This window comes from Aethalodelphis obliquidens, unplaced genomic scaffold (genome assembly GCF_003676395.1).
Source record: "Aethalodelphis obliquidens isolate GAN/ISIS:26980383/991018 unplaced genomic scaffold, ASM367639v1 scaffold3, whole genome shotgun sequence".
NCBI lineage: Eukaryota > Metazoa > Chordata > Mammalia > Artiodactyla > Delphinidae > Aethalodelphis > Aethalodelphis obliquidens.
In genome coordinates, this window is record NW_020837947.1 from 47616961 (window position 1) to 47638666 (window position 21706).

At 41.0% G+C, this 21706-nt stretch overlaps 1 protein-coding gene across 1 annotated transcript in view; it reads right to left on the bottom strand.

Moving 5' to 3' along the window:
* The window catches only part of SLC60A2 (solute carrier family 60 member 2), a 36279-nt gene extending 15449 nt beyond the window's left edge, over positions 1-20830 (bottom strand). Inside the window, exons 1-3 of the mRNA XM_027088535.1 lie at positions 20723-20830; positions 18839-19007; positions 17611-17727 (exon numbers count right to left, since the gene is read on the bottom strand). Coding sequence (XP_026944336.1) covers positions 17611-17727; positions 18839-19004 — 283 coding nt within the window. The 5' untranslated portion in view covers positions 19005-19007; positions 20723-20830. The remainder of the gene's footprint in view (positions 1-17610; positions 17728-18838; positions 19008-20722) is intronic.
* Between the last annotated feature and the right edge of the window lie 876 nt (positions 20831-21706).

The following is a 21706-nucleotide window of genomic DNA, read 5'->3' on the forward strand; positions in this document are numbered from 1 at the left end:
ATCATATCTGGCCCAATGCCAAGTCTTCTAGAGGATTTTATTTATGAGGAGCCAGAAAAGGCCAAGCTTTGCCCACAGTCCCTGGCATGAGGCAAAGGTACAAGAGGATCCCTGCACAGAGTGAAGTGCATAGTTGTAAACTAGGTCACTGAAAGCAGAGATCGTAGTAGTCAAATAAGGACACCAGGAATGTCCCTTATAACTGCTCCCATAAGACAAGGGAGAATGAATGTGATCATTTAGTTTCTCTCAGCTTAAACATCCCACCTTAAAAAATATCCTTTCCCAAGACTCCAGTAAAGGATGAAGGGGGTGGGGAAGTTGCTGTATACCTGAATCATGATCCAAGTTAGAAGTATTTAACCAAATTATCACCATAGTTGTTTTAAACAAGTTAAAAAATAGGCAGTCTTTCAGCTGCTAGGTGCTGTACAGAAGGGAAGCAAGGAGAGGCATCCCAGTTTCTGCCTGATGTGCAATTTTTAAAATCTCCTTTCCATTCTGAAACAGACATATCTGTAATCCTCTTAATTAGGGAAGTATCATTCCAATATTAACTAAAATATGCAGCTAGTAATAGCTTCTTTGGTGGACTTTTAACAATTAGGTCATAAACTTCTTAAGAGGAACTGAAGGACCAAAAATGCTAGATGTCATCAAAGATATTAGACGTCATTTCTAAAATATCTATGTGAAGTGAAAATAAAATACTATTCACATTTTAGGGACCAATACACTATATCACATACATTTTGGAGCACTCACAAGCGAAAATCTAGAAATATTCTTGACTAATTTCTGGAGAGATGCCAAGCTCACTTTTAAACATCCATGAAATGAAATGAGACACAAATCTTATCTTAAAGCAGTATTAGTATTTACTTATATCAATATTTTACTCAAACAAGCTTTTACATTGTACAAAGCCACGTAAACAGTGAACAGGCTTAAATCCGGATGTAGTAAATCTACAAGATCATCACCCCTACTCCATTAAGCCCCCCAAATCAAAACTGACTGGGAAAAACCTCTCTAGAAGGCCAACCTCCAAAAGGTCCAGGTTTGGTTTTGTTTTGGGCAGAATTTCAAACAATATTGGTTACTCCCTTTAACTGACCAAGCACTAGCAGAGGTAACAGGAAATAGGAGAGTTCTTCTCCATTTTTCCTTCAGAGAAAGCACACAGAATTTCAAGCATCCATAAAAGAAGCATGACGTAACCAAGCCTTTAAAAACCACTGTTAACTAGCAGAAGTTCCAGTTCTTTGCATTGATAAAAGCAGTGGTCCTCAACCTCTACTGCACATTACATTACCGGGGGTACTTCCAAAAACACCAATACTCAGGCTCCACTTCAGAGCAATTAAATTCTTATTTAAGTGAAAATGCTGGCATCAGTAGTTTTTAAACACTCCTAGGTGATTCTAACAGCAGTTATGTTTAAAAACCGCTGGAGCAAAGACTCATCAGTAGACCAGGGGACAAGAATACATGCTGCAATCACGTTTTTCCCTCAGGCCATTCTTCCTCCTAGAGCTTATGGGTTCTGGAGGGTGTAGCAGCAAAATGTCACTTTGCCCTGCTTCTCTATGACTAAGCTCTTCTCATATCACAGTCAGGAGACACCCCCCCCACCCACCTCCGGCCACTGAGATAAACCCAAGGTAACAGGGTCATCTAACTGGTTCTGATCTCAAAAACAATAAATTTCAAGCATCTTGAACATCTCCCATAAGCCTGACTCCCTAACAAAGCAATTCTATCCCTGGTTTTTGCTGCACTGATATCTGAAGACTTGTCATGACCTTTGTGAATAAGATAATCATGTGGGAGAGTTAACGCAAACTTGGAAACCTTGATAGGTATTGCTTTTTTCCTTTAAATACTTGTGTTTCTGTTTAGCAAGCCAGTCCTTCTCTTGCTCTCTTGCAGGTAAACTTTTCCTTTCCTAAATGCTTCTGTCTCTGAGTTTATTCAACAAGGGTAAAGGCCCAAAGAGAATGTGGACCCAGAACTGGGTATCTCCTCCTAAGGGCAAAAAGTTCTCTGCAATTAAGTGAAAGAGCTGAGGAATGAGAACCAGCTCAGTTAACCCACAGGTGTTCCGAGGTGTGACCCAAGATCCAATTCAACCATAAATGCCGCCTTTGGCTGCTCTGAACAAATGCCGGGGCTGGTGTCAGACTCCTCTGCTGCAGCCTTCCTCAGCCGGTTTTCACTATATTTAACCTCAACTGCACTGCACTGCGCTAAAGAATTTTCATAAAACTCTAAATCAAGAATCACTCCAAAGATTACATGTAAAAATACTGGAAATGAACAGACACAAACATGCACCAAGGAAACAAGAGCTTGGTTACTTTACTGACTTTTCTGGAACTAGGTAAAACCTACTTCAATAGGCTTTACTGACTCTTCAGCTAACAGAAAGACTGTCATGGCAAATCTTAGTTGAAATAGTAAAGTATAAGCTTGATGAAGGCAAGACTCTCAACTGGCTTGTCCTCTGCTATATTCCCGGGGCTGATACTGAGCATGGGAAATGCTCAGTAGATTATCTGTTAAATGACTGAAATGTTTAGACTTGGAAATATTTCTGGTTCACAGAGATTAGAGTTTTAATAATATCTCGTGACAACTGGAAATCCTCTTGTATCTCACTCAAGTACAAATGCTACCTTATTAAGAGAGAGCTTTTTTCCTTGATTGAAATCAACAGTTCACTACTAACCTTGCCTAATAAGCTCTTCAAAAAAGATCTGCCATCCAGTGTGACTTTGTTTTTCCAATTTTTGATTCAAAACATGAACAAGACCATCATACCCAGGGCCTAACAATTTGAATTCCATTCGAGCATCCGCTAGCAAATATCCATTAAGCCCAGCACCACCCCAGGTACAGAGCAGACAGGGGAACTTCCTTTTCGGTTGTCACAGCTCCTGACTCAGAGCAGCGGGGGGAGGAATGTCGAGATGGCCACTCTCTGGATGGGGGCGACAGGCACTGATCCAAGGGGGGCCCATTAACAGGCTGATCAGCAACTCCTGAGGCCAGGCTCTGCCCAGTAAGGGCAATGGCAGCTACTCAAGTCATTCAGACAGGTTCCTTCTGGAATTTGGACTAGAGATATACAGAGGATGGGCCAAAGGAAGGAGGAACAGGGAGAAGTTCCACAGAGAGGCAGAGCTGCTTTGAGAAACAAGCAGAGAGCAAGCAGCCTGGCCACAGCCCTGGACCCACCCCAGCCCATGGTTCCCTGACCACACCACCATCTGGTTCCACGGTGGTCAGAGGGGTATCTGTGTTTATAAACAAAGGAGAACATGACACAAGACCAGCCATTTAGGAGAAAACTGGGATCAAAACTCCAAAACACATGATAATGATACTTGGTACTCCAAGGACAGGAGAGGAAGTTCATTAATACTTAGTCTACAGTGCCTAGCATAAAGTAAGCTCTCAATCATTTGCTCAGTGACTGAACAAAGATTGGAAGCAGAGATAACAAAACTTTGAGGTAGATACCTGACATATGAGTTCATTTATTCAGTATGTGGGTGATACTAAGCTGATTATAATGGGCCAAAAGTCTGCCTAGAGTTTGAAGCAATACTAATGAAAGTGTTTCTCCTCTTCCTATAACTGGTCTCTTCTGGAAGAAGTGCATTAGGATAATATCTAAGCAGAATAATAAAAATAAAGCACCCCCCAAAATTAAAAATAGAATCATTATACGATTCAACAATTTCACTTGTGGGAATATACCTAAAAGAATTAAAAGCAGAGACTCGAGGACCTACTGCATAGCACAGGGAACTGTACTCAAAATTTTGTAATAACCTATAAGGAAAAAGAATCTAAAAAAGAACATATGTATATGTATATATATATGAATAACTGCGCTGTGCACCTGAAACACATTTTAAATCAACTATACTTCAATTAAAAAAAACTTTTTAGAAAAGCAGACACTCTAAAAGATATTTGTACATCAACGTTCATAGCAGCATTAATCACAACTGCCAAAAGGTGGAAGCAAAGCAAGTATCCATCAACAGATAAATGGATAAACAACATATGCATACAATGGAATATTATTTATTCTTACAAAGTTAATTCTGACACATGCTACAACACAAATGAACCCTGAAGACGTTATGCTAAGTAAAACAAGCTGGTCATGAAAGGACAAATACTGTTTGAATCCACTTATATGAGGTACTTAAGAACAGTCAAATTTACAGAGACCGAAAATAGAATGATGGTTGTCAGGGGCTGAAAGGAGGGTAGAATGGGGAGTTATTGTGCAATGGATTGAGAGTTTCAGTTTTGCAAGATGACAAATGTTCTGCAGATGATGGCAGTGATTGTAGCACAATAATGAGAATGTACTTAATGACACTGAACTTACAAATGGTTAAAATGATAAATTTTATGTTATGTGTATTTTATCACGACTAAAAAGAATTTTTTTTTAAAAAAGAAAGGACCTTATTAATCTCAACAAATGGTTCAGAAGCTAGAAAGCCCAACCTCTTAAGCTATTCATGTCATCTTACAACTTCAAAACATTTCTCCAGGCCATCCATTAACTAACATAACCAAATGCATCAAAGGTGAGCTGCAATAATTTAGAGGCCAGAAACTAAGACATTCTGCAATTAAAAATATAAGTCAAGGGACTTCCCTGGTGGCGCAGGGGTTAAGAATCCACCTGCCAATGCAGGGGACACGGGTTCGATCCCTGGTCCAGGAAGATCCCACATGCCGCGGAGCAGCTAAGCCCACGCGCCACAACTACTGAACCTGCGCTTTAGAGCCTGCAAGCCACAACTACTGAGCCCATAAGCCGCAATTACTGAAGCCCCCATACCTAGAGCCCATGCTCTGCAACAAGAGAAGCTACTGCAATGAGAATTCCGCACACTGCAACTAAGAGTGGCCCCCACTCACTACAAGTAGAGAAAGCCCGCATGCAGCAATGAAGACCCAACGCAGTCAAAAATAGATAAATTAAAATGTATATATATATATATAAGTCAAAAGGAAGACATGAAACAATATGCAAGAATTAATAGCCACAGTGCAAGAACCTAAGGGATCCTCTCTAAAAGAATTCAAAGAGGGGCTTCCCTGATGGCGCAGTGGTTGAGAGTCCGCCTGCTGATGCAGGGGACACGGGTTCGTGCCCCGGTCCAGGAGGATCCCACATGCCACGGAGCAACTGGGCCCATGAGCCATGGCCGCTGAGCCTGCGCGTCCGGAGCCTGTGCTCCGCAACGGGAGAGGCCACAACAGGGAGAGGCCACAACAGTGAGAGGCCCACGTATTGCAAAAAAAAAAAAAAAAAAGAATTCAAAGAAATAAATAGGGCAGAAATAGAGGACAAGAAAAGACATAATTACGATAACCACAGAAAAATGTTGGAAAATAATTCTCTTTGACTGTAAAAATTCAGTGCTATACAATTTTAAATCATTAAATATGAAACTATTTAAACCTAAATAATAATCCAACTCAAGTTCAACCTAGCTCAAATGCCAACTGGCCAAAGTGCATTAAAGGAAAGAGCTTAAATACTCCTTCTGATAACCAAGGTCACCAGCCTTGGTTTGCTTCTTTTATACACAAGGAAAACCAAAACCTTCTCTTTTAGATCACCAGGTCTTTCTTAAATGCCACAATTTATACTACACCATTTGACAAGGTATCTATCACAACCTTTGTGACCCCAGATAGTAGTTAATTAATCTCTAGACAACAGGAAATAAAGACTTCCTGGAAATATCTGTGTGATTACTTGTTTGATACCTTGCTTCTCCAACTGGACCTGTGCTATCCAATATGGCAGCCACCAACCCAAGTAGATACTGGACAGTACAGCATTAGAGGTAAGTTCCCTGAAGGCAGGAAACTTCTGACCTTTTCACCAGCGCACACTTAGCACCTCCCACAGAAACTGCCAAATAGGAGGCATTCAATAAACATGTGAAGTAAATATTCAACAGCTAATGTGGTAAATGGAGAGGACTGAAGAGAACTCAGAATAGTGTGTGTAAGAGGAGGGAGTTCGTGGGGACTGCAGAATCCCAGAGATCTAGGGTCAGATTTAGAAAAGCTAAAACAGGAGGAGGAACCAAGATGGCGGAGTAGAAGGGCGTGCTCTCACTCCCTCTTGCGAGAACACCAGAATCACAACTAGCTGCTGGACAATCATCAACAGGAAAACACTGGAACTCACCAAAAAAAGATACCCCACATCCAAAGACAAAGGAGAAGCCACAATGAGACGGAAGGAGGGGTGCAATCACAGCAAAATCAAATCCCATAACTGTTGGGTGGGTGACTCACAGACTGGAGAACACTTAAACCACAGAAGTCCACCCACTGGAGTGAAGGTTCTGAGCCCCACGTCAGGCTTCCCAACCTGGGGATCCAGCAACGGGAGGAGGAATTCTTAGAGAATCAGACTTTGAAGCCTAGTGGGAATTGACTGCAGGACTTCGACAGGACTGGGGGAAACAGACACTCCACTCTTGGAGGGCAAACACAAAGTAGTGTGCGCATTGGGACCCAGGGTAAGGGGCAGTGACCCTGGGGGAGATTGAACCAGACCTACCTGCTAGTGTTGGAGGGTCTCCTGCAGAGGCGGGAGGTGGCTCTGTTTCACCGTGGAGACAAGGACACTGGCAGCAGAAGTTCTGGGAAGTACTCCTTGGCATGAGCCCTCCCAGAGCTTGTCATTAGCCCCACCAAAGAGCCCAGGTAGTCTCCAGTGTTGGGTTGCCTCAGGCCAAACTACCAACAGGGAGGGAACCCAGCCCCACCCATCAGCAGACAAGTGGATTAAAGTTTTACTGAGCTCTGCCCACCAGAGCAACAGTCAGCTCTACCCACCACCAGTCCCTCCCATCAGGAAACTTGCACAAGCCTCTTAGATAGCCTCATCCACCAGAGGGCAGACAGCAGAAGCAAGAACTACAATCCTGCAGCCTGTGGAACAAAAACCACATTCACAGAAAGACAGACAAGATGAAAAGGCAGAGGACGTTGTACCAGAGGGAGGAACAAGATAAAACCCCAGGAAAACAACTAAATGAAGTGGAGATAGGCAACCTTCCAAAAAACAATTCAGAATAATGATAGTGAAGATGATCCAGGACCTTGGAAAAACAATGGAGGCAAGATTGAGAAGATGCAAGAAATGTTTAACAAAGACCTAGAAGAATTAAAGAACAAACAAACAGAGATGAACAATACAATAACTGAAATGAAAAATACACTAGAAGGAATCAAAAGCAGAAAAACTGAGGCAGAAGAACGGATAAGTGACCTGGAAGACAGAATGGTGGAATTCACTGCTGTGGAACAGACTAAAGAAAAAAGAATGAAAAGAAATGAAGACAGCCTAAGAGACCTCTGGACAACATTAAACTCAACAACATTCGCATCACAGGGATCCCAGAAGGAGAAGAGAGAGAGAAAGGACCCGAGAAAATATTTGAAGAGCTTATAGTCAAAAACTTCCCTAACATGGGAAAGGAAATAGCCACCCAAGTCCAGGAAGCGCAGCGAGTCCCATACAGGATAAACCCAAGGAGAAACACGCCGAGACACACAGTAATGAAACTGGCAAAAGACAAAGAAAAATTATTGAAAGCAGCAAGGGAAAAATGACAACATACAAGGGAACTCCCATAAGGTTAACAGCTGATTTCTAGGCAGAAACTCTACAAGCCAGAAGGGAGTGGCATGATATACTTAAAGTGATGAAAGGGAAAAACAAGGGACAACCAAGTTTACTCTACCCAGTAAGGATCTCATTCAGGATCTCATTCAGATTCAATGGAGAAATCAAAAGCTTTACAGACAAGCAAAAGCTAAGAGAATTCAGCACCACCAAACCAGCTCTACAACAAATGCTAAAGGAACTTCTCTAAGTGGGAAACACAAGAGAAGAAAAGGACCTACAAAAACAAACCCAAAACAATTAAGAAAATGGTCACAGGAACATACATATTGATGATTACCTTAAACGTGAATGGATTAAATGCTCCAACCAAAAGACACAGGCTTGCTGAATGGATACAAAAACAAGACCCATATATATGCTGTCTACAAGAGACCCACTTCAGACGTAGGGACACATACAGACTGAAAGTGAGGGGATGGAAAAAGATATTCCATACAAATGGAAATCAAAAGAAAGCTGGAGTAGCAATACTCATATCAGATAAAACAGATTTTAAAGAATGTTACAAGAGACAAGGAAGGACACTACATAATGATCAAGGGATCAATCGAAGAAGAAGATATAACCATTATAAATATATATGCAACCAACATAGGAGCACCTCAATACATAAGGCAACTGCTAACAGCTATAAAAGAGGAAATCGACAGTAAGACAATAATAGTGGGGGACTTTTAACACCTCACTTACACCAATGGACAGATCATCCAAAATGAAAATAAATAAGGAAACAGAAGCTTTAAATGACACAATAGACCAGATAAATTTAATTGATATTTATAGGACATTCCATCCAAAAACAGCAGATTACACTTTCTTCTCAAGTGCGCACAGAACATTCTCCAGGATAGATCACATCTTGGGTCACAAATCAAGCCTCGGTAAATTTAAGAAAACTGAAATCATATCAAGCATCTTTTCTGACCACAACACTATGAGATTAGAAATGAATTACAGGGAAAAAAACATAACAAACACATGGAGGCTAAACAATACGTTACTAAATAACCAAGAGATCACTAAAAAAGTCAGAGGAAATCAAAAAATACCTACAGACAAATGACAATGAAAACATGACGATCCAAAACCTATGGGATGCAGCAAAAGCAGTTCTAAGAGGGAAGTTTATAGCTATACAAGCCTACCTCAAGAAACAAGAAACATCTGAAGTAAACTATCTAACCTTACACCTAAAGGAACTAGAGAAAGAAGAACAAACAAAACCCGAAGTTAGCAGAAGGAGAGAAATCATAAAGATCAGAGCAGAAATAAATGAAATAGAAACAAAGAAAACAATAGCAAAGATCAATAAAACTAAAACCTGGTTCTTTGAGAAGATAAACGAAATTGATAAACCATTAGCCAGACTCATCAAGAAAACGAGGGAGTGGACTCAAATCAATAAAATTAGAAATGAAAAAGAAGTTACAACAGACACCCCAGAAATACAAAGCATCCTAAGAGACTACTACAAGCAACTCTATGCCAATAAATTGGACAACCTGGAAGAAATGGACAAATTCTTAGAAAGGTATAACCTTCCAAGACTGAACCAGGAAGAAACAGAAAACATGAACAGACCAATCACAAGTAATGATGTTGGAACTGTGATTAAAATTTTTCCAAAAAACAAAAGTACAGGACCAGATGGCTTCACAGGTGAATTCTATCTAACCTTTAGAGAAGCGCTAACACCCATCCTTCTCAAACTCTTCAAAAAAATTGCGGAGGGAGGAACACTCCCCAACTCATTCTACGAGGCCACCATCACCCTGATACCAAAACCAGACAAGGATGTCACAAAGAAAGAAAACTACAGGCCAATATCACTGATGAACATAGATGCAAAAATCCTCAACAAAATACTAGCAAACAGAATTCAACAACATATTAAAAGGATCATACACCATGATCAAGTGGGATTTATCCCAGGGATGCAAGGATTCTTCAATATATGCAAATCAATCAATGTGATACACCATATTAAAAAATTGAAGAATAAAAACCATATGATCATCTCAATAGAGGCAGAAAAAGCTTTTGACAAAATTCAACACCCATTTATGATAAAAACTCTCCAGAAAGTGGGCATAGAGGGAACCTACCTCAACATAATAAAGGCCATATACGACAAACCCACAGCAAACATCATTTGCAATGGTGAAAAACTGAAAGCATTTCTTCTAATTCAGGTACAAGACAAGGATGTCCACTCTCACCACTATCATTCAACATAGTTTTGGAAGTCCTAGCCACATACAAGTCTTTTGTCATTTACAGAGAGTTCTGGGTGTACTCTGATGCTTTTGCAAATATATTCCTACAAAAGGGTTTCATCTTCAAGGAATTCATGGAAAAGACTCTGAGAAGTACAGGTTTCTGGTAACTGACTATACTGCTGAACTGAATGAATTAAGCATTTTCAGAACTCTAATGGAAAACTGATGAATTCAGAAAAGTGCTAACAAAAGATCAAGATGAAAAAAAAACTGATTACATGTGACTGAGTGAACTGATGAGGATGATTATAATTTTTGTGACTTTCTGTTTGAATACAAAAAAAAAATCCCACAAGGACTCAAGAGGCAAAAAATATACAAACCAATTTTCAATGCAAAGTAAAGGAGCTGTTACAGTGGAGGATTACTGGACTGAATGTTAATATTATGACACAGTATGAGTGTGTTTCATGTTTGCCAATTGCAATCATTTTTGCTTTTGTTGTGGTCATCCATTTAAAAAAAAGAAAAGAAAAGAAAAGCTAAAACAAAACAAATGAAATTCCCAAAAGTAGCAAAGAACTTGACACTCCCAAAAAGTGGACCTTGCTACCCAAAGTGTGGTCAATCCAAGGGCCAACAGCACCTAGGAGCTTCTTAGAAATGCAGAATCTCAGTCCTACCCCAGTCCAACTGAATTAGAATCTGTATTTTAACAAGCAATTCTAATGCACATTGAAGTATGAGAAGCACTAGTCTAGTTCTCTACCCTTCCACACTGAGCAAGTAACCCTCTCTCAGCAAATTTGAAAAAAACACTATATACAACTGCATGTAAATCTACAGTAATCTTCATAAAAATTTCAATTAAAAACGAAAAACAGGGCTTCCCTAGTGGCGCAGTGGTTGAGAGTCCGCCTGCCGATGCAGGGGACACGGGGTTTGTGCCCGAGTCTAGGAAGATCCCACATGCCGCGGAGCGGCTGGGCCCGTGAGCCATGGCCAGTGAGCTTGCGCGTCCGGAGCCTGTGCTCCGCAACAGGAGAGGCCACAACAGTGAGAGGCCCGCGTACCACAAAAAAAAAAAAAAAAAAATTCTGGGACTTCCCTGGTGGTCCAATGGGAAAGACTCTGCGCTCCCAATGAAGGCAGCCAGGTTCAATTCCTAGTCAGGGAACTAGATTCCACATGCATGCCGCAACTAAAGATCCTGCATGCTGCAACAAAGTTTCCACATGCCACAACTAAGAGCCAGCGCAGCCAAAATAAATAAATAATTTTTTTTTTTTTAAAAAAAAGAACATTTCTAACAAACTTTGAATCATACGGAAAGCTTTTCTGTATCCCTTCCCTATCACCTCTACCTCCACAGCATCCCCATAGTATGAACAAAACAAGGGCACTTAAACACAAATACAGGGCATCCCAGAAGAATATATCTACTTCCACTAAGAATTTTAAGCTCTATTTTAGTAATAACTTTTTAAGCAGCAGGACTGAAAGTGGTACATTGCTATGGTAAAACAAAAGTTCTGGTTATGAGAAAGCTATCCTGACTATTCAGTAAATCTACCTGAAACAAAATCATTTTACATGTAATCTGGGTCTCACACATTTTTTAGGAATGTGTTGCTACACTGTTTTTGTTTTTAATAAACTACAATTCTTCAAACTAAAAAGCAGTCCACCAAATGTAGTATCAATATAATGTGGACACAAAATTCAAGTTGTTTCTGATACCGTATCTGGTAGAAAGAAACTTTTTTTTACCCCTTTACCCTTGACTTAGGAAATTAAGTTGATCAGAAATGTAAGAACTCTCCAGGTGTTTAGGATTATGATTACTTATATTTGTCCCTTATATTTTTAGGTATTTCCATAATCTTCTATCATGACCTTTCTTTATACCTTCATTACTTGTATAATAAAAACTGATTTTTAAAAAAGATTTTCCTTTAAAATATAATAGTAATTGAAAAATGCTCTCAAAGTGTTCTTGGACTTTACTATGAAAATACAATTAAACTGAAACTTACCTATTTCCCTCATATTATGCTGCATTTGAACGGGTTTTAAAAAGCACAGTGGTAAAGGACACAAAATAAAATCTCAAGAAAAAAAAGCCTAACTCCGAGTTAGGTTTATTGGCCTGGTCTATGGAGCACTTTCCATCCCCTCACTAGGACATTCAGTGGGCTGTATCTATAATCACTTTCAATGACTGCTGAAGGTCTTTCTTCCCCCCAGCTCAAACTTTCTAGCTCTCTTGAGTTTTGCAGGTACCTGAGTATAGCAGACACACTCCAGGGTGACCCCCAATAATCAGATACATCTCTATACTAGCTTCTCCCCTTGAGTTTGGGCAGATCTGCGACTTCCTTCTAGCCAACCCAATATGGCAAAGGTGACAGGATGTCACTCCTGTGATTACATTATATTATAAAAGACACCAGCTTAGCCGGCTCTGGTAAGAGATTCTCCCACTGGCTGAAGAAACAAGCTGCCATACTTTTGAGAGGATCTAAGAGAGGGCCACACAGCAAGGGTCTGTGGGAGGTTCTAACAATCGAGAATGGTGCCTGCTGACAGCCAGCAAAAAACGGAGACCTCAATCCACCACATCAAGGAACTGAATACTGTCAAAAACTACACGGCCCTGGAAGGGAAGCCCAAGCTCCACAAAGAAGCACAACTCTTCCAACAGCCTGACTGCAGCCCTGTGAAACCGTGAGTGACAGTGACACCGTGCCCAAACTCCTGACTCAAGGAAACTATGAGGTTAAAGAAACAAAAACTCCGCTGTTTTAAGCTGTTAAATTTGTGGTAATTTGTTACTCAGCAATAGAAAATTTCGGTATTGGTTATCTGTGTATCAGCAGACACTTACTTAACTAAGAACTTAGTATTAGGATGAATGCTAATTCCTGAATTGTAATAAGTCTTATCCTTCCACTATGGAAATAGATTATTAAACTTTAACAATGCCTATAATCTCATCTGGCCATTCACATTTTGGTTTGTGGAATTCTAATGCATTTTTCATGGATTTCCAAATTTTCTGCCATGTTCTTATTAACTTCTTTCCCTGAGTTGCCTTTTTACCCTTTAAATGTAGATGCTGCAGGTAGAATCCCTATTCTAGCAAGCCGCGCAGATGCCAAACAGTTGCTACTGCCTAAATTCCAACAACCTGAGAAAAGCAGTAAATGGAGCAGAGATAATCTCCAAGTTCCAGCTAAGAGAAAAATACAGTATAAAAAGAGCAAGAATAGGCTTTTCACTGCTAATTTCTTCACCAGCCCTCTCCAGAACTGTCAGATTGTTAATATGAACCAATAATGGACAGTGGTCAAGAAAGGTAGTTTTCCACTTAAAACAAAGGCAAATTTATAGAAATTAGATAAAAAGTAGACATACTGCAACCAAGTAGAAATTAGATATTTTTCAGCCTAAAATGTGCTAAAAAGAAGTGAATAAAATCTGTCGTCAATGCCAGTCATATATCAAAGGATAGCCCATTTGCCATACTCATGATCCCTGACTCTTAGGCTCCCAAGCCACTTTCTAATCATTACTTTGGTTTCCCAGGTATTTCAAACTAGGCAAAGAGGAAGCCCAGAGGGCTTCAAGCATTGTATCCAGAGTATTGTATCCACCTGGGGGATACAAGTATTCCAATCCTTGGAAAAGACTGTGTCTCACTGTAAGTTAAACTAGCAACCTAATCTACAGTGCGTACAACATGATTGTACAACATGATTACCAACCGGACTTAATGAGGAGCAATTCCTGGAACAGCAAGGCTCATACCCACACTGTGTTACTGAGCTAGGGAAAGGACCTCAAGAGACCCTGTCCATAGCCCTACTACTAACATAGTAACCCTGAAACAGCTTTAAAAATCGGAACAAGGCATCTCCAAATCCTGTTTGAACATAATTAGAGAAAATGAGCATATAAAAATAACTTCTTTTTAAAATGTCTGTAAAAATAGTATAATCTCCATAATTGAATGAATTACTATAGTCACTGAAACTAAGACACTGATTGTAAAATGCAACACTACTTTATAGAAGTATATAGGAAAAAACCGTCAATTGAGTTTTGCCACAATGTTAAATGATCATTGATTTCAACACATATTCTGATTTCAGAGATGTTAAAAATGTGAAAAAAGGTGCATCTCAGAATTGATGAAATACAGTACTAAAAATGTATTCTTCAGACAATTATTCAAATAAAGTATTAAACACTGAGTCTCTTAAATTGACACTATTCACAGTCAGTAGCACATTCTTAAAGCTATCAATTTTTTGCACTTCTCATTTGAAATGAAGAATGGGGTGACACATATTGATTTCTAGCAGGTATCTTGCACAAACTTTAAAAATTATGGATTCCCAGTTTGAAAGTCATCGCATTTTCATTAGAGAATCACAGATCGGGGATGAGATAAACGAGACCTATGTAAGTTAAATGACTGAGTACAGGGCCAGAAGACTAGTGAGCAGCAGTGGAGGCCTGAAGCCAGGTCTGTGCCTGTTCTGTGTTCTCTTCACAGCAATCAGAAATCATATGAGTAATTAGCATTTTCTGGTCCAACACTACAGACAGAGGGAAACAGTAAAAATCTCTGTCCATTTTCAAAGATGCTCTTTTATGAAATGATTCTCCTCAACTTCCCTGGCAGAACACTGACGACGGATAATTTGTTCAGCTAACCAATTCAACTACTAAACAGTTTCATTCTATCTGAATGGCACCCAACTTCTCAAAAACAAATGCCTTCTCTGCACACTCTGAGACCAGAAAATATTGCCTAATCAGCCACATGCCACCAAACGCTAGCCTCACAACAGGATCCAGTTGTATGAGATCATTGGTTCTTTACGAAAGGCTCTGGGAATGACAAAACATTTCAAAACCTTTCAGCATTTGCTATACTTGGACCTAGAAATTTTGACCCCCAAAGCTTGTTGAAAATCTGTTATGCTTTGCTCTGACTGGCCTCTTTAGAACTGGTGATTATTCAGGGAAGTCAGTAAATAATTCATCTTCTCTAGCCCTTAGTCCCTTTTGTCCTGGTTTCTTGCAAGGTGATTCACAGGGGACTTGCCCATATTAACCGGAGAGGACTCAAACATTAACGCATTTGAGTGGGATTGGTTGGAGACGTCAGCTGTGGGCTCCATCAAAATATACCTAGATGTCTCTATTACAGAATTCCTCATTGTATCATTCATTTCGATCACTTCAAAGTCCATTTCATTCCATTTTTCTGCATCTTCTTCTTCATTCTCTTCCTCATAGTCATTTAGCCCAGAGCTAGAGAGCAAAGCTTTCTGGTCCTCGCTTTTACTGTGTTCTTTATGCTGACGACTGATAGGCAAGGTGGCTAATTTATACAGCACAGGAAATAAAACAGCAGTGGCTACTGATGCCCCCAAACAGGTGTACAAAACTACAGGCAAATCAGGGTATTTTCCTTGAAGAATTCCAATTACTGCAGGAATAGCCATTTCTCCCAGGGCAGCACCGACTACGAAAAATGCTGCAGCTTTCCCATGGATGGTCGTGTACTGCTCAATCCAAGACACACCACTGGGAAATGTGGTTGCCATTGAGGCGCCATACACTGAAGTTGCTATCCAGAGACAGACTCGGCTCTTGTTGAAAAGCACCAGAAATAAAGATGAAGCCAGGCTGCCAATGTTGCTCAACACAATCATGGTTCCAGGTTGTAAACATGTAGCAAAAAAGATTGCCATACCCCTGCAGGCTGCAAAGGTCCCCCAGAAGATGGAGTTCAACCCAGCCGCTTCACTTTCTTTCATGCCAGCATGGGCGGTTGCAAAGGAGAAAACGTAAGAGCCATATGTTACCTCGGCTCCAACATAAAAAAAGAAGAACAGAAAAAGGAGACAAAGAAGGGCATTGTGATATTTAGCTCTTCGAAACCTCTGAGTAGATACTTTTGCTTTATCCTGCCTTGAGCTTTTCTTTACAAACAGAGCAAAAAAAAAGAGAGAAACTACAAAAATATAAGTACCGATAACAGCGTAAGCCCACAGTAAATTCATATCGTCAGGTATTCGAAGCAGAGATTCTGAGTCAGCTTCAGATGACTGGTTGAGGGCAGAATGGTTAAAGTCAGACTCTGTGTGGTTTTCAGCAGACACCATCCTGCCCAATGCCAATTTAGCCAGCAGGGGAGCCAAAAAGGCACCCAAGGCAAAACTGAAGTGTAAGGCCTGCATATGGGGGGCTCCTTTGTCCCCCCAAATAGCCAAGATTAGGACGTTACCACCTACCAATGAAAGATGGGGAAAATGATTTAATCATAGTAACTTAGTAAAAAAAAGTTCAAAATAGATGAGTCTATTTTACATGGCACAAGGATTATAATATTCTAAGTTATCAACTGTTGCAACTAAGTCAATTCTATGATTAAAAAACTCTAACTCACCAATACCACCAGCGAACTCTAAGCACTGGAACATCACACACTCACAAATGGAATTCTACAAGCTAATAAACCACTATTTCCTAGAGCCAAGTACATTAGCCCAAGGCTTTTTATAATATAGTTCTAATACCAGGGATAGGAGGGGTGGGGGTAGGGAAGGATATTTATATAGTTATTTTTAAACATTTTAAATATATATTATCATCAGATAGTGGCCAAATTACCAAATTTTTCTGTACCTGCAATCGGTAGCCACTTGAAGAAAATTATTTATGTATACGGCAGATGTAAAACACACATTCAGGAACCTGAACATTACAGGATTCTGCTGTGCCCATTGCAGGAAACAAGGAACACGGACACCTTCTAACACACTCAGTTACACTGTCTATGTATCTACATGGTAAAAGGCAAGAAGCCTCAAGTCTTGTGTTTTCTCTCTTTCTTTTTAATATATTTGCAGATAAACATACAATTCCACACAATTCCATCCTGTAATTTCACAACCAAATTAAGCCCCAAGTAAAAAAATATTTCCCCAACCTATCAAATAACAGGAAGAGGGGGAGAACGTTGGTTTCAGGGGTGAACAAATGTCACATATGTTATTTAGTAGGTTTTAAAAGACATGAAGATACATGGAGAGGATCTCCTGCAGGAGGGCAGGAACTTTTGAGAGAATAGGAAAAGAAGGGAAATAATACACAGCACAGGTTTCTCTTAGTTCAAAAGGCAGAGTGCATTTTAAATTGGAGAGCTGCTTCTATGTTTCCTCAGCCAAATAATGGTTCCAAACTTGGTTTGTTCTATTAACCCGTCAATTCCTGCCATATGACAATGATAAAGTTCTATCCCGAAATGAAAACCTGCTCATCTGCACTGTGATTACCCACATGGGGGCCCCTTCCCTGTTTGGATACTGTAAATCAACAACCTCGCAAAGAACAAAATTCTCTGAATTCACTCTGTGGTTGGCTGCTCAAAAATGGGCACCCTACTTGGCAAGAAGAGTAGTTGCCGGAAAGGTGGTTCTGACCTGGAGACCCCATGACCAACTCAGTAGGTCAGTGTCATTTTAGGGGACACTGCAAGTGACAATTTAATATCATATGCTCTACTTTTTCTAGTAGAAAGTCCCTACTCCCAGAGTTGACAATGAAGGGCTCACTGACCTGTATCCAGGATGCCAACTGAAACACCAAAGATGGACATCATGACAATCAGTAACACTGCGGCCTTACAAAATGGAACAAGATAAAGACCAATTGTGGTAGCGAACATTGACATCCCTGAGAAGAAAAGTAAAAGTCAGCTATAAAAAACACTATTTATGGGAAACGGTTATGGATCAAGGCAACATCATAAAAACTCCCAAAAATGTAAAAACAGGTCAAATTAAAATTGAGTAATAATGAGTAGATGAGAGGTTTAGCTTCTACTAACAGTTATTTCATTTAAAAGCTTTTATCATCTTTATGGACTATAAAATATATGTTATTCTACTATAAATACATTTCTAGTACTGCTAATAATCAAACCATACATTATACCACAAGGCAAAGTTTTATAGCAAAACAGAGCTCAAAAATTATTCATTTAAATGTTTCATATTTAACAACCTAAAGAGATGTTTAGATATGAGGTAAAAAATAAAAAAAGACAAAAATTAAATGCAATTACTATAGTAGTTCATAGTAGAAATGTATTAAACAAATTTGGGAAATAGGGAGGGAAATATAAGAAGTATACTCTTTCGACACACTATGGAAATCAGAGAGATTATTTACTCATTCATCAACAATGGTAAATTATCTCCTTACGTCCAAAGCAGTTTTATCACATTAATCCAGATTTTCTTTAAACATGTCAATTTATCCAAAAAAAGAGTAAGTTAAAAGCTTTGCCGTCTATTTTGAGAGTGAGGTAGAGAGGCCTGGGGTAATCATTAACATGGGGCAGCTGGGACAAAAATTGAGCCTTCATCATTTCACCCACCATCCCCTCCCACCTCATTCTCAGTCCAGGGTCTAATGTGGGGAGGTTCAAGGACTTTATTCTGATCTATGGCCCCAGGAGATCTGCCCTAAACCCTGACAATCAGAGCTCTTTGGACAACTTGTATGTTATCCAGTGGTGGTGCCTAAACTACAATGAAGGTCGGGAAGGCTAAGGATCGCTAACACACTCCAGGGCTAATCTAAATTTCCAGAGGGGTTTAGACCGGATTCCCAGTAACTGCCAAGATGAAAGCAGGCACCAGGGAAACCTGACTTCCACTGAGGATACCTAAACACTACCCTTAAGTTGTCAACCATTCTGCAAGCCAGTATGTTTCATATTTATAAACAAACTGTAAATTCCTCGAAAGCCACAAAGAAGCGAAAATTGTTGTTTACTTACCCAAAAGAAGAAAATGATTCATAATGTCAAAAAGAACTCCACCAATCACAGAGCCACCCAAATATCCAAAGGCACGGCCCACGAAAATCAGAGAAAGACTGCTGATATTGCGGTTCACATTTGTTGCCAAATCTTGAAACGTGGGTCCCAGTATAGCGACACTCATTCCCTAAAATTTAAAAAGACAGAAGTTTTCATTTACAATCATTAAAATAATGTCTATCTAGGTGGTAGCTTTTTTTCAGTATTAAAAAGGGAGGAGGGGATTTCAATGCAATGTAGGAGATTACGCCCCACAGTAAAATTCATAATGAAAATACTAGTACTAGTAGAGCTATAGACTCCTATTTCTGGTGTGCCAAGTCCTAGTGCTTTTCTAGTTTTGACAACTCTCGATTTTTACAAAATTCTTTAATTCTTTTGGCTCTTTGCTGCAATTCTGTTTCCTTTTTGAACAATACCAGAAAAAAACTACAGTATTTGTATTAACAGTAAAATGTAACATTAAAAAATTTATGAAATAGTTTTGAATAGTCTGAAATATACTGCACGCACAAATAACACCAGAATTTTGAGGTTAAAAATTTAAGTTAACAAACCATCAAAATATTATCCCCATTTTTTGATGTTGTTAAAACAGCAATATTTCTGGATGTACATGGGGTCCTTCCTCTGAACTACACATGTAAAACATGTAAGAGATAAACAATTTGAATGTTTCTAAATCTACATTTTTCTTCAAAGAAAACCAAAGCCTCAGGAGTACTGTCTGTAAGGCTTCCTTAGAGAATATTACATATGCGTGTATGCAATGACTTTAAAAATAAAATTTTACTCAAAGACATGTAACTTCAGCAAAAATTAGGGGCTGCAGTTGGCTTTCACAGGAAATTCGCTGGACACACAAAAAATGTTTCCAATCGGTCTACATTTCAAGAATAAGTGATTCTAATTGCACGAATTTGCTCTAAACGCTTGGGTGTAGCCCCTCTCCAGGCCTGAGCAGTCCCCAGCTACGAGCAAGCTTGGGCACAGGTGCAGAGTAAGTGCCTAGTACAGGAAGGGAAGGCTGCGCCCCAGCTGTAACCAAATTAGTTCCCGCCTGCAAAGCACTTAAAAGGACCTGGCACATCATCTGCAGTGACGTTTCTTCGAATACAAATACTCTAAGAATCAAGCGTGGCTCAAAGGAAGAGACACTAAGTGGTCACAGGTGACTCTGCTCAGAGGACTCACCCTCCCAACTCCCCAGGATCCCAATATTTAAGACAAGTGACCACAGGGCGGCCAAAGGGGTTGGCAAAAGGCCAAACTAGCCTTGCAGTTTGGTCTTAGAAAAACACTGAAGGACCTGAAATTTTGTTTTACATAAAACTGTAGGCAGAATAAAAGACATTCCTGGCTCAACCACTTAACCAGCTGTGTGGTCCGAAAAAAAGTCACTTTCCCTCTCTGGGTCTATTTCCCCACCTGCAAAAATAAGGGGTGAATTTGGTCAGCCGAGGAAGAGAAAAAACCAGTAGAGCAACTTTGCGCAATAATTTGGGGGTTGGGTGAACGCAGGAGGCGGGGGGGGGGCTTCGGGGGAGGCTATAAACCTGGCAACCCCTCTTGCATCCCCCCGACCCCACGGAGGAGAGGTAGAAAGGTTTGCTGGTGCTGGAAAATATTTTACGAAAATCGGTTTCACACTTGACAATAGCCCTCTAAGATTATAATTGTGCCCATTTTTCAGATTATGAAACTGAGGCCCCGGCAGATTAAGGAGCCCAAGGACACCCAGTCTGCAAGCGGCGGAAACGAGACAGGAGCTCGGAAGGCCGCGCTCCCTACAGGACTTCTGCTCACGCCTCGGCCTGGGAGGGTTCCAGCCCCGGCTCTCACCAGCCCCAGGAAGGCGGCACACAGGAGGACGGTGATGAACCAGCGCAGCACGCTCCCAGCCCGGCCGCTCCGCCGGGAGCCCGCCACCGCCTCCGGCTCATTCTCCGCTGGGGCTTCGGCCGGGAAAAGCCGCTGCCCGGCAGCCTGGGCCCCGGCCCCACAGGGTTCCAGTTCCAGCTCCAGCTTGGAGGCTCGCGAGCAGCGGTCTTGCTGCCGTCCGGCTTCTCAGAGGAGTCTCGAGAACTCCAAGCCCTGCCCCGGCCCCGCGCCTCCAGAGCCGGCGGTCTCGGCTGGCGCCACCTCCCCGGGGGAGGCCCTAGTCCGGGCCGAGGACTAGAACTTCTGACCGCGCCGGGTGTAGCCGGCAGCGGAGGCGCGCCCTCGCACACGCAGGGCGCCTGCCCGGGTCACGTGGCGGAAATGTGGCCTCCAGCCAACCACGGCCTTGCCTCAAACCGGAAGTTGATAGGGTTGCCCAGGACACTGGACGCCGCGCTCGGGCCTCAGCATCACACTTAGCTGAGCTCACAGAGGCCCTGTGGGCGGGCGCCGCGCGGCGGAGCGAGCTGAAGCCGCAGCCTGGGACCCGACGAATCAGGAGGGAAGATGCAGCCAAGCCGTCAGGAGGAAGTGCTGGCCAAGAAATACAAGGTATGGCTTCGCTCCCTCTCCCCGGGTCTCCTGGGGGGTAAAGGGAACCCCAAGGTCTGTCCTTAATACAACTTTCTAAAATCCCTGCCCTAGTTCCTTTAAGGTCTGTCGTCTATTGATCTGCAGTTCATCTGTTACTCCACAGCATTTGTTGAACCACATATGTAAGCTTTCACGTGTATGAGCTCAATTGATCCTCATAACAACACTCTAAATTACGTGTTATCCTGATTTTAAGATAGGAGGATTGAGTCATAGAAACTAGCAACTTGCCCAAAGTCAGTCAGCGAATCAGTGGACACAATAGCTCAAGAAATCTGGAGCCAAAACTGC